The sequence below is a fragment of the Phyllostomus hastatus genome, unplaced genomic scaffold (genome assembly GCF_019186645.2).
Source record: "Phyllostomus hastatus isolate PE091 unplaced genomic scaffold, TTU_PhHast_1.1 phas_scaffold_46, whole genome shotgun sequence".
NCBI classification, from domain to species: domain Eukaryota; kingdom Metazoa; phylum Chordata; class Mammalia; order Chiroptera; family Phyllostomidae; genus Phyllostomus; species Phyllostomus hastatus.
The window spans coordinates 20,911,435-20,928,086 of record NW_025334032.1 but is presented as its reverse complement, the minus strand read 5'-3'; the positions used below and the strand labels follow the sequence as shown (position 1 = coordinate 20,928,086).

The window sequence follows — 16,652 nt, the reverse complement described above, 5'->3', positions numbered from 1 at the left end:
TATGTTACTGTACCAACTAATGCACTTCATCTAGACAAAGGTGAATTTAATTGCAACAAAATGATCCACAAAGAAGCAGAGAAAACTTCCTAATGGATAGTGTTAAATATTAGCTCTTATCTCTGCTTATCAATTAAGAATAAAACCTCTACACGGTCTAGCATGAATTATAATTAGCAGTCAGCTGATCCTAGAGAACTAGCTCAAAAGGAACAGTTAAGACCTCAAGCACGTGGAAAAATGGCCACTTATTTGCAAGGCTGCACCAACCACTGAGATCTGTAACTTCAATACGAATACTGGAATCTTACATAAATTCACTACCTGTCTCATGCTAGAAAATACTATATTTTTCACGTCCCCACATGAAATTTTTTAAATACGCAAGTCACTTAAACTTTCAATATTACAGCACCCAGTTTTTTTAAAGCACTTCAACAGTCTCAGCCACGCAATGTTCATTATCATACGGAAAATGAAGACAGTTTGGAGAGCATAAGCTTTCTTAAATAAATATTAAGGCAAGGATTAAAACTAACCCTATGCCCTCATTATGAAAAAAGTAAATTTTTGTGTCTCCCAGCCTCATCTCGATTCGCAGGACAATGCACATTCCCCCTCCCACACCTAGAATCATGCCCGGGGCGCGAGGGAAACCGGTGGGAAGAGGCATGGCACTCCGGGGCAATGACCCGTGCCCGCTACTTCCAGCCGGGGGGTTAGCACACCACGGCCAGGTCCACGTGGACTTCCAGGCAGGGTGGCCAGACCCACCACCACAAGAAGCCCCAGCGGGACCCTACCCACCCAACCGACCCGACCCGCCCTCCCGCGGGGGCGACGGTCTAGCGCCGGACACTAGCGGAGGACAGCGCTCGGTCCAGGCGGGGGTCGGGGCCGGGGGCGGGGCCGGGCGGTGACGCGCGCAGCAGGGGGAGGGGAAGGGAGCCCGGCTCCACTCACGCGCGGGGGCGGCACCGGGCCGTCGCTGCGTCGCTCCCGTTCAAAAATTGAAAAGGGGGCTGAGGGGGGCGGGGAAGGAAAGACCTGATTCCTTGTTTTATCCGGAAACCGACGGGCCGGCAGGAAATGACGAAGGCAGAGGTCTTCCAGGTCCGTGCGGTAAGCGGTTCCTGAGAGTCCGGGCCCAACTCCGGGGGGAAGGCCCCGACAGGAGCAGCCTTACCGCCTGCCGCCTCCGGAGCGAGCAGCGTGAGTGGACCCGCGTCCTTGCGCCTCCCGGGCCCCAATCTCGCGTCACCCGGCCCCGCCCTCCGCCCGCGCCCCGCCCCGCCCCTGACTGGCTGGGGAAGGGAGCGGAGGGCCCGCACAGGAGAGGAAGGGTAGTGGAGGTCGCGGCCGTCCCACGCCCTCGGTTGTGGGCTTGGAGGCTCCGTCTACCTGCTTCGGCTTTGCTCGGAACCTCTCAGGGTCTTTGGAAATAGGCTCCAAGTTCCAGAAAGTGGAAGTAGCCGCATCTGCAACGCAAATATGGGGGCTCGGAACCTCTCAGGGTCTTTGGAAATAGGCTCCAAGTTCCAGAAAGTTGAAGTAGCTGCATCTGCAACGCAAATGTGGGGAGGGTGCGACGCCCCCCGCCCCGTTGGGATTTAGCTGGGGTATTTAGAGGTTGAATCACATGCAGCCCGCGGGCGGCGGAAACGCAAAAGATCTGGCCGCTGTTGGAGGCTCCAACCTGCGGCCACTTCCTGAGAAAGGATTATACTCTTGTACTTGCGTAACCGGATTCGTTTTTCCGGGAGGAGCAGGTCTCACAAGATTGGGGTCAGGCCTGGAAGTTTTAGGGTTTGGGAGTCAGATGCAAGTGACAACCCTGCCCCTCCACTCCCTAGATGGTATGACTTTGGGCAAGTTGTACTATGGTAACCACCACCACTATCCCAGGTGCCTCTGTACAATGGGGTGCCTCCCAGCAGGGTGGTTGTGAAGTTTAAAGGAACATATGGACTGTCCAGCACGTAAACCCTCAAATGTTAATTGCTAGCCTCTCATTGGTTCCTTCCTCCTGAAGGCCTATTAGCTTGTAACCTGCGTCAGAAACTCAAACCTTCAGTGTTTCAAAGACTGAGAGAAAGGAAATCACATTTATGCAGTGGATTGTGTTTTAAGGAACTCTTGGAACTATATAAGTCATTCTAACCTGAATTTGTATCATAATTAAAAAGTACTGAGAGACAAAAATGATAATATTCAACACATGATGACAAGTGATGCTCGGTTTTAGAACCACCTAGACGTGGTACCAGGAACGCAAAATCAGGAAACTAATTTTCAATCTAAAAGTTGATCAAACTATAACCAAACCTGAGCTGTCATATTTTGGCAACTTTATCTCTGGATACTAATGTTTCCCTAGGACTTTATTCAGCTGATCCTAGCATCTCCCTACTGAAATCATTCAAACATTACTGTACAGGAAAAATATGTGAAACAAAGTTTAGTTTTATCAAATGACGAATTTGAGAAATCGATGAATCATGATCCAAGCACATGTGATCTTGCTGAAACATTAACTTGCCAGGAATGAACCAATGTAACACCCTTTGGGCATTTTGCTTTAGAATGAAGAAGGTGGCTGCGGTGGTATGCAGGAAGCCCTCAGCAGGGGTGTGTGTGTGCTAGACTGGGGCGTGCTGGGAGGGGATGGTCATAGTTCAGGCCACATGTGAGCCATGGGTCTGTACTGTGACTTTGGACAAAACCATTCTTTATTGCTGGCAATCTTACAGAGTCATTGCCATTGGTCATAATGGAGGACTGGTCAGGAAAGGTCTACCCTCAGTGCAGATCTTTCACAATGACACTACTAAAAATAGCCCCAGTGCAGTTCCCTGGAACTGTGGAACAGTGGTGTCATTGCATACCAATGATGTTGTCTAATATATGTTATATAATCCACGTTAAAATTTTACAATCTGGTTGAGCAGTAATTGGAAAGCTGCTGTAACTACAGACTGGCATTTTTGTAAGCTCTCCAGAAATACACCTTTCATTGAGTGGCACATGAACAGAATTTTGTGAAAAGTCGAAGCCAGTAATTAACCTGGCTCAGATCCAGTCAGGCATTAGAAAACAGGTAGGAAACAATGTCATAATTTGTCAGATACATGCTAGTGGCTGTTACTATATATTTCTTGTTTCATCCCTGATTGGTTAATAACTCCCAATCCTGAAACCTACCACCCTTGCTGCATAATTGTTCCAGGCCTTCTTCAGCATCTCAAATCAGATATCTAAAGTCATTTCTTTTTGCCAAACACATTGTTTTTTTACATTTTGGCACTAATAAAATTCTATATTCGATAAATTGTAATTATTAGTCTGGTCTTCGAGAAGTTCCATTTCTAAAGTAGATTGATTACTTACTATTATTCATGATATTATATTCAGAGAAACTCTGGAGCTTAGTTTTAAGGAATGTGAATTGAAACTTTGACTATGCTAAACACCCCCGTGTTTCTTACTCTCTTAAAAAAAGAGAAAATTTGCAGCCAGACTTTAATATATAGGAATTTAGAGTTTGTATCTATAAATTACTATATATAATTTAAAGTTCTGTTTTATTATTCCCTGGCTAATTTTTACAAGACATTTTATATTCATCAGACACCAATACATGTTTTAGAGAAATTAATCTTGCCCTCGATGTTGACAGTTTAAGTTAAATGGCCATTCATGATACTCACTTTATTGTAAACAAGTACATTATACCCCCAAATGTCTGACTAAGTCTTCAGATGTTAGCAAGGGGCAAATATGCCACCTGGCTTAGGAGCAGACCTCTGGGGAAATCTCATTCATTTTATGCAGAGGCATACTACGAGAAATAAAACAGACTCTGCCCTTGATACACTGACTAACCTACTGAACCAAATCCACATTAAAGAATATTTTACAGGCTTACAGGATAGATTACAAGATATTTTAGTGGGTGAATGTCTGTAATGCTGTTACAGGGTGCAGCCAAGAGGGGGGACCCCAAATGGGCATTTGAAATGGGGTCCAGAACTTAAGGTGTCCAGGAGATTTTAAGATGTCTCCCCGCCCCGCCCGCCCCCCCCCCACGGTGTGGGTTGGGAGAAGGGACAAATGAAGCAGGGCCATTGAGAGCTGTTTTGCATAGCAACAGCCTTGCAGCCAAGCTCTGGTGTGGTCATTTAACATATCTATCTATAGCCTTTGGCTGGTCGCTTAGATATGTTAAATAGCTATGGCCATGCCCTGAGCCAGGGGAATGGAAGTAACTTCCCCACCAAGACGTAACTGGGGGGGGGGGGGCAGGTCCCCCGAGTTACAGCGCCTGCGTGGGAGCTTGGAGATGATTGACTCCAGGACATGGAGCCACGCCTGCCCAGACTCATGATGGCAGCCCAGTAAAGCTGGAAGGATACGAGTTCTGGCATGTGAAGCCAAGTGTGGGAGGAGTCGGAAATGAGGCTGCAGAGGAAGATTGGCCGCGGGGATTTAAAACCCAGACTTGGCGGCCATTGGGAGGGGGAGAACCCTGCTGCTTTAGGAAGGAGAGCCATGTGACTGTGGAGGTGCAGAGAAGATTACGGCCATTGAAGAGAGAGCCACACAGCTTTAACAGAGTGGAGACCCCCACATCCCTGAGAGGGGGAACCACGCGGCTTTGGACAGAGTGGGGACTCTCCCTTCCCGCAGCCCTGAGGAAGGAGAACCACGTGGCTTTGGCAGAGTGAAGACTCCCACATCCCAGAGGAGGAGAACCACGCAGCCTTGACAGAGTGGAGACTCCTGTGGCCCGGGGAGAGAGGACCACGTGCCTGTGCCAGAGTGGGGACCCCCGCAGCTTTAGAAGGGGGAACCACCACCTGGTTTTAGCAGAGATCCCGGCGACTCAGTGGAGGGTGCCAGGAACCCAGGAAGGTCTCCCAGTCGAGATGGAGGACTAACTGGGAATAACCAGAGGACTGCCTGAGCCATGGACTTCTATTTCCTTTCCTGAGATACGGTACTCTGGACTGGGCAAAGGGGGAAGGAAGGAAGGACTGTGTGTCTGTGGGTGTTTTTGGGGACTTTGGGATTTTTGATAAAGACATTAGGTTACTACTTTAAGTTAGTATAGCATTAAATAAACATTTCCTTTCCTTTTCACAAATACCTGGCATTGAGAGACGTCTTTCCTAGGGCGGCGGACATAATGGACCCGAGGCCTTCTTTCAATAATAGTATATCATCCCAGGCCCCCCTTGTCTGTTCTGTAACAATGCCTTTGTTGTTATAGAGTATCTAGGGGGAAATGCAGAATAATTTCTTGACCATTTTAGATACTCTTTTTCTTGATATTAGAAAATGGCTGTTTTATCCTTTAAAAATACAGTACAGTTATCACCTATCATTTGTTCTCCTTTTAAAAGAATGCCTAAAGTAACACTTCTGGGTTTCTTTCATATGTTAGGTCATTTTACTTAGACTTACTTACCTTTTGTATGTAACACAAAGGAGGAACTTTCTCTTAAGGGAAAGATTCAATTTCCTGCCCAAACACAAATAAGAAACCATGACTCTTTTCTTGCTAATTGATACAGTTGCTATTACCATTCTTATTTTCTGTGGGAATGTCCAAAGAATGCGTTTCCTTGAATAGAAGTCGCAGCTGTGTCAATAGCAAAAAGTAACTTTTTATCCCGTAGCTTCTTTCAACCACATTTGGCCTCAAGCCAAAACTAGATGAAGCTTCCAACGTTTCAGGATGCATCAGAAGGCACATGGAAGAGCATTGTTGTGGCTGTCGCATCTTTCCTAGGCTGCTGTCACAAGTGCAGCGCCTCCCCGGGCATCACAGCCAATGGTTTGGGTCTGTGTTTCAAAGTATTCAATTGCTTTAATCTGAGTGATAGTTACTGTTTGGAAACTCTGCAGTGACATTTCAACCTGCACCCCTTTATTAATATGACTAATATTAATATGACTAATAAATCCCAAGTTTTAACCTTTATGTACAAGCTATAATGGTTCAAAGTCTAAAATAAGGGAAAATGTTCCATGCCTTAGTTATCTAGACCAGGGGTTAGCCAACTTTTTCTTAAAGGACCAGATTGTAAATATTTTAGGCTTTGAGAGCTGTGAGGCAACAACCAAGGATATTTTGTAGGTAATTAATAACATTTAAAACGTACCTATTTAGAAATGTAAAACCATTCTTGGCTCCTGGGCCATACAGCAACAGGCGGCTGGCTGGGGTTGGCCAGCAGGCCAAATGATTGCCAGCCCTTCTGCACTGACACCATCGCTAACAGAAACCCTGTTCTTTCTTCTCTCTCTTACAGCCGCATGCCTGGGGATGACAGAGTGATGGGTGACGATGGCTCCATCGATTACAGCGTTCATGAGGCCTGGAACGAAGCCACCAACGTTTACTTGGTAGTGATCCTCGTGAGCTTTGGCCTCTTCATGTACGCCAAGAGGTAAATCTTTGAGGACCTCAGCGGAGATAAGGAACTGGGCATTAAAAGCCTGGCAGGATGGTTCATTTGTTTGTTTTATCTGAAAGCAGTGCACGAAAATAATGCCATCAGCATTTTTGTTCTCTACTTGAAAGCACTGACTACTCAGGCTCTCGAGCTCGAGACACTGAGGGTTGGCTTGGAACTCCGTTGCATTAAGAGAGGGAGATTTTAGTGCAGCTCCTGGCACCTGACCAGCTGCATTATACTATCATTTCTCATCCAGCTCCGTTGTATCATCCAGCCGTGTTCACTGTCACCCTTGGAGGAGCACATTTTGGGGGGCCCCTATCCCTGAAATGCAGAAACAGTAACTCCTATGTATTCAGCAATTCTCTTCGTACATTTTAAGCTTTCCCTTTGGTTACTTCTGCAAGACTACATTATAACACTTCTTGAACAATATTGGTATCATCTGATTGCTTGTCTGTGTATTCCACAAAAACTTCAGTCCCTTAAGAACAAGGACCTTTAACCTTTATGTCCCTGGTGTGTCACATAGTGTAAATTCTCAATAAATATTAAATATCTCCTACTTTAATTCTGGGTACTTTAGCATAACTTAACTGTTCTTGTCTTCTCTCTCTCTCTCTCTCTCTCTCTCTCGCTCTCGCTCTCTCTCTCTCCTTTCCTTTAAATAGTTAAAAAAAAAAGAGGGAGGTGCTTTGAAGAGAGAAAGCAGTATTAGTTGAACTGAGTTGCTTCTGCTTATAGCCACATGCTTTATGGTGTCCTCTACCAAAGTCAACAAGATATTAGATAGTTTAAAATAATTAGTAATCCAAAAATTATTGACGTTTGGTTTGGGGAACAGTTCAGAGGCTGTCCTTGCTCTCAGACACACAGGCTCACCTTCCCTGGCTGCCCGAGCCCTTGGGGCAGCCCGCCTGTTGGCTGCCTGCTCTCTCAGGGGTGGGCGAGAGAAGGCTCCACGGAGCAGTACTGGCCCACTTGCAGGAAACAGCTTTCCTCTAAATATAGCCGCTACCTCCTCCCCACCTCACCGTTTTAAAAGCAAGGGCACACTGTTACCCATTCTAAATAGATGGCCCCACTAAGGCCCATGCTATTGTATTTAAGAGATTGCTTATTCATTATTTTCCACAATCAAGGTCTGCTCACATTATGTGTATACTCAAACTCAGAAAGTTAGCTTTATTTGGAGGACAAGCAAGGGAGGGGAAAATCAGATATTTTCTTCTGGATGCATTTTTCTCTACAATATTTGGCTTTTTCAGGGGCAGGGAGCGGAGGCACAGTGGAGGTACTTAGCTGTTGTAGGAAGTAAATGTGTTCAGCTACTTTCTTTTCTTTCTTATAGCCCTGTGGCTGTACATGTACGGCTTCATACTTTTTAGTGAAAGAAAGAACACTTGAGCCAAGGAAGCATTCACAGACACAAAATAAAACATGGATTCCTTGCCATTTAAATCCTTAAATGTAGTTTCCGCTTATAACGATCATGAGAATGTTATACTCCTATAGATATTAATACAAATCTCTCTTCTGCATTGGTTTTGTGTTTTAGGAATAAAAGAAAAATTATGAGGATATTCAGTGTGCCACCTACAACAGAAACTTTATCAGAGCCCAAGTTTTATGACACCATAAGCAAAATTCGTTTAAGACAGCAACTGGAAATGTATTCCATTTGTAAGTATATTCTGTGCTTACCTCTATACATGAACATGTTTAAAATAGATTTTTTGGAATTGAATCCAGTTAGCAAAAGGTTTTCAGAAATAGTTGATAATGAAAAATGAGTGCCTTTTTCAGATACTCAACATAGTATCCGCAAAGGCAGAGCTGCATGAAGTTAATCCTTCAGGCCACTGGATGTACACAAGCCCCTTCCAAAACCCTGAGAAGAACCCCAGAAATGGGTGCATGTGATCGTACTTTTGTAAATTTTGCAAAATTAGATATTTTAACAATTGGTTACGATTGCTGTCTCTTCCTACTCTAATTTTTCCCTCCTTTGTACTTCCCCTTATGTGGAATGGCGTTGAAGTGGCTGGGAGCATTTTGGGGATCTAAGAGAAAGTTGAGTTGGAACTACTTTTGTATTGTATTTATGGAGTTTGCAGTCCCTTCTGCTATAATTAAATTATGTCAAGGCAAAGCGTTTAGGAATGGCTTTCTGGAAATGGCATGTGATATCAGTGTGCATGCCCAAGGCCGGAGGTCATCTCCCAATAGTAATGTATTCTGTAGCACTGAACACAGTGAGTATGTAGCTCCTGGAGGAGAAACAAAGTTTAAAATGCATAGAGGCAGAATGAATTGTAAGCCACAGCCATTTATGCAACCATTTAAAAAAATTAGGATGTTGTTTCTGTGGTGTACAATTAAGCTGAGAAAAGCAAAATATAATAGTATATGTACTATAATGCCACTCTTTTAAAATCAAAAGACCAAAACATCCTTTGTGTTATCTATGTATAATATAAATGTTCTGTATAATTATGCAAGCGTGGAGAAAGATTTGAAAAGGTATGCATCAGATTATTAAAATTATTACCTTGATAGGGATAGTGTAGGATTTAAAGAAAAAGACTGGACATTTTTTAAGAGAAATATATCCACAGTAAAAACTTAAATGTGCGGGGACTTCCGGCCAAGATGGAGGCGTAGGTAGACACACTGTGCCTTCTCGCACAACCAAAAGAAGAACAACGAATTTAAAAACTAAAAACCACCAGAACTGACAGAAAATCGAACTGTATGGAAGTCTGACAACCAAGGAGTTAAAGAAGAAATATTCATCCAGATCAGTAGGAGGGGCAGAGAGGACTCACGGCAAGGCAGCAGCTGGAGGACCAGGGCGGGCAAGGCGGTGGCTGGCAGACTGGGTGGTCCCACATTCACATGCCGATAAACCAGGAGGAACAACTGGGGAGCAAGACAGACCACACAACCCAGGGCCCCAGTGCCAGGAAATAAAGCCTCAAACCTCTGATTGAAAACACCTGTGGGGGTCGAGGCGGCAGCAGGAGAAACTCCCAGCCTCACAGGAGAGTTCATTGGAGAGACCCATGGGGTCCTAGAACGTACACAAAGCCACCCACCGGGAACCAGCACCACAGGATCCCAATTTGCTCATGGGAAGTAGTGGAAGCAGCTTTGTCCCCTCTCGGACCCCTCCCCTGAAAACAGCATCACAACGGAACTACGTGAGTTGCCCCGCCCTGGTTAACACCTAAGGCTCCGCCCCTCACTACATAACAGGCACGCCAAGACAAAAAAAAAAATGGCCTAAATGAAAGAACAGATTAAAGCTCCAGAAAAAATACAAGTAAGTGACGAAGAGATAGCCAACCTATCAGATGCACAGTTCAAAACCCTAGTAGTCAGGATGCTCACAGAATTGGTTAAATATGGTCGCAAATTAGAGGAAAAAATGAAGGCTATGCTAAGTGAAACAAAGGAAAATGTACAAGAAACCAACAGTGATGGGAAAGAAACTGGGACTCAAGTCAACAATTTGGAGTAGAAGAAAGAAACATTCAACCAGAACAGAATGAAGAAACAAGCATTCCAAAAAAATGAGAGGCTTAGAAACCTCTTGGACAACTTTAAACTTTCCAACATCCGAATCATAGGGGTGCCAGAAGGAGAAGAGGTAGAGCAAGAACTTATTTGGAAACATAATGAAGGAGAACTTCCCCAATCTGGCAAAGGAAATAGGCTTCCAGGAAGTCCAGGAAGCTCAGAGAGTCCCAAAGAAGTTGGACCCAAGGAGGAACACACCAAGGCACATCATAATTATATTAGCCAAGATTAAAGATTAGGAGAGAATCTTAAAAGCAGCAAGACAAAAGGAGACAGTTACCTACAAAGGAGTTCCCATAAGACTATCAGCTGATTTCTCAAAAGAAAACTTGCAGGCAAGAAGGGGCTGGAAAGAAGTATTTAAAGTCATGAAAGGCAAGGACCTACATCCAAGATTAACTGTCTCCAGCAACGCAATGATTTAGAATAGAAGGGCAGATAAAGTGCTTCCCAGATAAGGTCAAGAGAAAGGAGTTCATCATCACCAAGCCCTTATTTTATGAAATGTTAAAGGGACTTATCTAAGAAGAAGATAAAAACTATGAACAGTAAAATGACAACAAAGTCACAGTTATTAACAACTGAACCTAAAGCAAAAACAAAAACAAACTAAGCAAACAACTAAAATAGGAACAATTACTGAAATGGAGATCACATGGAGGGTTATCAGCAGGGGAGGGGGGTACAGAGAATAAGTAGCATAAAGGGTAGGTGGAAAATAGATAGGGGAAGGTTAAGAATAGTATAGAAAATATAGAAGCCAAAGAACTTAATGTGTATGACCCATGGACATGAACTAAAAAGGGGGTGGGAGGATGCAGGTGGGAGAGGGTGTGCAGGGCTGAGGGGAATAAATGGGGGTAAATGGGACAACTGTAATAGCATAATCAATAAAATATATTTTAAAAAATTTAAATGTGTATGTGTATGTGCATAGAGAGAAGCAAGAAATGAAATTTTAGGTAAAAAGTAGGAAAAAAATAGTGGGTTGGCCAAAAAGTTCTTTTGGTTTATTCCCTAAGATGAATCTAGTAGCACTTAGTTCATTTGAAACAATTTTGTTACATTGTATTGTGACAGCTGTCATATCAGCATGCATTTTTTTAAAAAAAAAAGCTCATCAAAATTGGTGAATTTTTGTATAGCTAATTTAATATTGAACATGGAAGAAAATGAGCAACATTTTCAGCATATTTGCTTTATTATTTCAAGAAAGGTAAAAACATAAATAAAACACACACACACACAAAAAAGATTTGTGCAATATGTAGAGAAGGTTTGCGAAGTTTCATGCCGGAGATCTCTCGCTGGAGGTGCTCCATGGTCAGATAGACCAGTTGAAGTTGATAGCAGTCAAATCAAGACATTAATTGAGAACAATCAACATTATACCACACAGGAGATAGCTGGCATACTCAATATATCAAAATCAATAAAATTATTCATGAAAATGAAAAATGTGTCTTTTATTTTATGGAAAAAAATATATAGAGTTTTTGGCCAACAAGTAAAACCTCTAACAAATTCTTTAGCATACACTTTATTCTAAGAACTGATAACAGCATTTCCCTTAGGGAAAGCAACTGGATAGGTAGCTATAAGACTGACTGATCGGATAGGATCAAGATACACTTCCATTGTTTTTCTTTTGTTCCTTCTGCACTTTGTACCATATGTATGGATTACCAGTCCAAGCTAAGAAGTAAAATTAACATAGCAGCAGCATTCACAGCAGCCAAAGTAGAAACTGTCCAAGTGTCCTTGACGGATGGATGAATACACAAAACATGGTACATAAATAGAGTAGAATGTTATTCATCCTTTAAGGAGAAGAAAATTCTTGCATATGCTACAATACAGATGAACCTGAAAGACATTATGCTTCATAATTATTCTTATGATGAAGTAAAAGAAGCCTAGCCAAGAAAGAGATACTATTTGTTTATGCTGCTTGGGGTGACTGTGTTACCGATAGTATAACATATACAATTAATTATAAATTCAGTGTGTATAGTTTTTTTTCTTCTCTGATGGGAATGCCATAAAATAAAATTTATCAGAATTCCTATCTTTGTAAGGTGTATATCAGTTTTCTATTGCTGCTGCAACAAATTATCACAAATTCAGTGGCTTAAAACAGCACAAATGTATTATCTTTTTTATAGGTTAAAAATCCTACAACAGTCTCACTGGGATAAAATCTGTGTGTTAGCAGGTTTTTCTTTTTAATATTTTATTTATTTTTTAGAGAGAGGGAGAGAAACATCCATTGGTCGCCTCTCTCACACCCCCTACTGGGGTCTTGGACAGCAACCCAGGCATGTGTCCTGACTGGGAGTTGAACCAGCTGCCTTTTGGTTCTCAGGCTGGCGTTCAGCCCGTGGAGCCACACCAGCCAGTGTAGCTTTATCTTCTGGCCTAGAAGAGAATATGTTGCTTTGCCATTTCCAGCTACTAGAGACAACCCACATTTCTTGCTTTGTGGCCCCATTCCTCCATCTTCAAAGCCAGCAGCATTGCATCTTTCTAATGATTCTTCCATTTTTGTATCTTCCTCTTGTCTGAACTCAGCAGGAAAGGTTCTCTGATTTTAAGGCCCCATGTTATTAGGTGGGGCCGAGATAATTCAGGGTAATCTCCCCCTCTCAAGGTACTTACCTTAATCACAAAGTCTTCAAAGTCTTCTTTGCCCTGTAAGATAACACATTCACAGACCATGGGGATTAGGGTGTGGGCCTCTTTGGAAGCCATTATTCTTATAAACTGTGTGTGTGTCGATTTGCACATTTACTGAACCTCTTCACATTGGATCATTCACAGTGTGCCAACCTCATCCCAACAAAGTCTCCTGGGCAAGAGGAAATAGCAAACAAAATTCTTTTTTTTAAAGGGGACTCCCAAAGTTGTGTAAGTTTAAGGCCACAAAAATCTGAATTCATACACATCTCCCCAGACGTGTAAACAAATAGCATCTTTCTTAGCCAGGGACAAATGAAGAGACTGAGTTTTAAGGCTAAGCACTGAATGGCATTCATGAAGATTTTAGCCCTATACTTTCTCTGGTTTTAGGTTAAGACCATTTTTAAACTATTTCTCAGAAGTACAAAGAGAATACCTAATTACATATTTGTTTTTTCTTCTAGTTCATATTACAAAGTTCCATAATAAGTCTCTTAGGTTTATAAGTTTAAATATAGTCAAATTCCTTATGATGTGAACAAAAACATTATTATTTATTTTAAGATGGACATGGGGGGACAAGAAAGAAGGAATTATAAAATTCATTTAATTTTAATAACAATAATGTTTATTTTATTTTTTATTTTTATTTTATTTCTTATTTATCCTATATTTTAAAGCTCTGAATAATCCTGACATACAAATAATAATAATAATAACAACATATGAAATGGATATCAGCAGTGTTGAGAGATTAGAGGATCACAAACGGGGGAGGAGAAGTCTTTACCTCTAATTCTAAACTAACTCTTTACTGAGATGCATGACTTGACTGTGATTTAATGATGTTAGCTAGTCATTGTTTCACTATTTTATTAATTTTATCTTTTTTCTTTTTTGTTTGATTTTGAATAGCAAGGAAGTATGACTATCAACAGCCACAAAACCAGGCTGACAGCGTGCAGCTCTCGTTGGAGTAAATTCCCAGAAAAGAAGCAACGCAAGTAATTGTTAAACAGTATAGTAGTAGCAAACTCCTAATTCTACTAAATCATGCACATTTTAAAAAAATATTCTTCTCCATAAAATCATTTTACTCGTGATTTTTCTCCAATTTTTTTGGTCTCTTTTGTTTTGCTTTTTAAAATTTCATCTCTGACTCATTTGTTACAGAAATAAAAATTGGCTCAAAAAGCCTGAAAGCAGGAGGATAAACCATAACCAGAGATGGTGATTTAAAGACTTCTGATTTCTTCAGGATACAGTCAGGCAGGAATGAAAACCCATCTTTGGAAGTGAGAGCCTGAAGTTTATGCTACTTTGAGTTGAATATTTTTGCAAAATCAAAAAAATTAAAATCCAGTCATTGGTATAATTTCCTCTGATTGTATTCTGTGGTAAATACAATATGGATAGCTGACCTATTTGTGTTCTCATTGCTGCCGTACCACTTTTTAATTGAATTAACTATTTGCTTATTCAGAACTTAGCATACTAGACTGCCTTTTGTGTAACATGAAGCGTACCCATCTGATACTTATGGAAGCTTTCTGGAATTTTTTCCCCCTTGATTGTGTTCCTAGGTGTTTGCTTGCTTTTTTCTTTAATTCTATAGTTTCATTTCCACCGTAAGAGTCTCCTCTAGGCCATATTGGGGCCATGTTGCTAAATAAATGGACACTGCTATATTGGTGTTAGCAACTTGCTTTTCGGTCATATGACTGTCTATGTTTAATGTAACTGTCTGGTTTCTTCTTCTCCTTTTTTTTTTGGCATAATAATCTTCCCTGAAGACTCTCATATCTTGTACCATTTTGTACTGTACATTGAAATGTTTTACCTAATTGTTCATATTTATTTGAATTATAGCTGGTTGGAAATAGTGGCAGGGAAGTTTGACTGTCCATGTAACTGGCCAAGAATTAGAGTTTTTGAATCAAAGGTATCCTTTTATCCTCCCCCAAGGATATGTTTATTGATTTTTGAGAGAGAAAGAGAAACATCGATGTGAGAGAGAAGCATCGATTGGTTGTCTCCTGTACATACCCCTGACTGGGGATTCAACCCAAAACCTACGTAAGTGTCCTGACCAGGCATAGAACGTGCAGCCTTTTGGTGCACGGGACAATGCTCCAACCAACTGAGCCACCCAGCCAGGGAGTCAAAGGTATTCTTAATTCTAAGAGTTAGTATTTCAGCATTATTTTCTTTTCTCCTTATAATTGTAAAGCGAACTAATATAAATTTTAAATAAAAAGGTTTAGACCAAATAAAATCAGTCAGGGGAATTGTTTGCTTTTAAAATTTAATTAGAGCATTCAAAAATGTATATATTGTGCAAGGTGAATTGTTGACCAAATGGACTGATTCTTTCTTAACTCACAAATGAATGCACCACCTACATATAGATGAAAAACTGTGTATAATTAAAGGATTGTAAACAGTTATAATTGTAGATGGGGGGTAGCAAAGCAGCAAGGAGACAGTCTTCAACTTTGCTCTGCTCTAGGAGACACACTGCGTGTTTCCGTGGGCAGGGAGTGTCATCTGGCAGGAGCCGTTTACCTGCTGTCACTGACATGTGGCACGATATGGACAAATTGCAAACCTGGCCATCTCAGATGATTTGTGAAGATAGTGTACATAAGTAAACATAAATCACAACGGAGTTGACTGTGGTGGTTTTCGTCTGTGTCTGCTAGGTAGTGACAGTCATAACTAAAAACTAGTTGATTGGTGAACATCAAACGCTGGCAAGTGAGAGAGGATGAATTCCTCATTTTTTCTCTAAAGTGAACTGATGGGAATCACTCACCCCCACTGGCAGGAACAACAGCAAGTCAGCCTTTGAAGTTTCTTCTCTGCTTCCACAGCTGAGCTGGGAAAGGCATAGAAGCCTGCAGCCACACTTCAAAGTGATGGCAGCTGATTGTCCTGCCTCTGCCCCCTGCCCGCCCCCGCCAGTCCACCAAGGATTCAGTGGAACTATTTTCTTTGGAAGAAAAATGGAATGACTAATAAACTGGTAAATAACACTTGTGTTCTCCTTTTCCTTATTTCTTCTTTTCCTTTTAATGCATAAGGTATTCAGCAGTAAGCACCAGTCAGCCTCTGGGAGTGCACAGCTTGAGCGTGTTAAATAGTTGATATTTAGCTGATGCCAACCAGCTGCACTCAGGGAAGGGGTTGGCTTCTGAAGAGCACAGATGTTTGCTATTGACCTCACACTGCTTCAGGTGGGGTTATTTATATGATTCATCAGAAAACGAAATGCAGAATTTATGGTAAAGTTGGTGTCATGTCAGAAGTATTTTTAGTATTGAGTAGAAACAACAGATAAAACAGTGGTAATAAAAATGATTTCAGATCACAAAACCAAATATATCTTAGAAAATAAAGAGAACGTAACCAACTAATTCATTCAGCAAATAGTTATGAAGTATATATCCACATGAATGACCTGTGGACTTCAATTCTAATAATGGAACTCAAACAGGGATAGGTGCTGGGAAGCTAAATGGAAATGAGGGAACTTACTTGCCAACCTCTCACCTGTATGCAAAATAGTGAGAATAGGGACTGGGCTCAGTCTTCATGTTCCCCACTTGACTGCCTGATAAAGTCAGGGCCAAACTTGCACAGAACTATAAAGCAAGAAAACTTCCCACCTATCTTCTTGTCCCCCTTCAGTCTCCTGTAAGTCTGTGGGCCAGACAGGTCTTAATGCGGATTTAAGAGTAAGGATGAGCACCAAGCGGAGAACTGCGGCGGTCAACTACGGGGTCCTGTAGCACACAGGGAGCTTTCAGCAGCAGTGACCTCTCACCCCAAAGTAAATGAGTGGCATGTAGCATTGGATTCCATACTGATGTCTTTTCTACTTTATTTTATTTGAATCTAGTAAAAACTAAAGTTGTTTCTGTAGATTAG

At 41.8% G+C, this 16,652-nt stretch overlaps 2 protein-coding genes across 6 annotated transcripts in view; one reads left to right on the top strand and one right to left on the bottom strand.

Moving 5' to 3' along the window:
- SLC20A2 (solute carrier family 20 member 2) overlaps window positions 1-1,182 on the bottom strand; it is a 98,564-nt gene extending 97,382 nt beyond the window's left edge. The window contains exon 1 of one of the 3 annotated variants that reach the window (XM_045821893.1): window positions 1,048-1,182. The gene's annotated coding sequence lies outside the window, so the exon portion shown is untranslated. Of the gene's footprint in view, window positions 1-963 lie in introns of all 3 variants that reach the window. The other 2 variants (XM_045821892.1, XM_045821896.1) reach the window with 2 other exon arrangements.
- On the top strand, window positions 984-15,757 carry SMIM19 (small integral membrane protein 19). 3 transcript variants are annotated; one of them, XM_045821898.1, is made up of 5 exons: window positions 1,075-1,212; window positions 6,315-6,452; window positions 8,020-8,144; window positions 13,638-13,726; window positions 13,896-15,757. In XM_045821898.1, the coding sequence occupies exons 2-4, from the start codon at window positions 6,319-6,321 to the stop codon at window positions 13,700-13,702; spliced, it is 324 nt and encodes a 107-aa protein (XP_045677854.1). In that variant the 5' UTR covers window positions 1,075-1,212; window positions 6,315-6,318; the 3' UTR covers window positions 13,703-13,726; window positions 13,896-15,757. The 3 variants fall into 3 exon arrangements, with proteins under 3 accessions (XP_045677855.1, XP_045677854.1, XP_045677853.1); XM_045821899.1 differs by having other exon boundaries at window positions 984-1,122; window positions 13,638-15,757; XM_045821897.1 differs by having other exon boundaries at window positions 13,638-15,757.
- The last annotated feature ends 895 nt before the right edge of the window (window positions 15,758-16,652 follow it).

Coding starts and splice junctions, on each gene's coding strand:
- SMIM19 (XM_045821899.1), top strand. CDS start 6,319: ATGCCTGGGGATGACAGAGTGATGGGTGACGATGGCTCCATCGATTAC. Junction 6,453..8,019: donor CTCTTCATGTACGCCAAGAG/GTAAATCTTTGA, acceptor TTTGTGTTTTAG/GAATAAAAGAAAAATTATGA. Junction 8,145..13,637: donor ACTGGAAATGTATTCCATTT/GTAAGTATATTC, acceptor GATTTTGAATAG/CAAGGAAGTATGACTATCAA.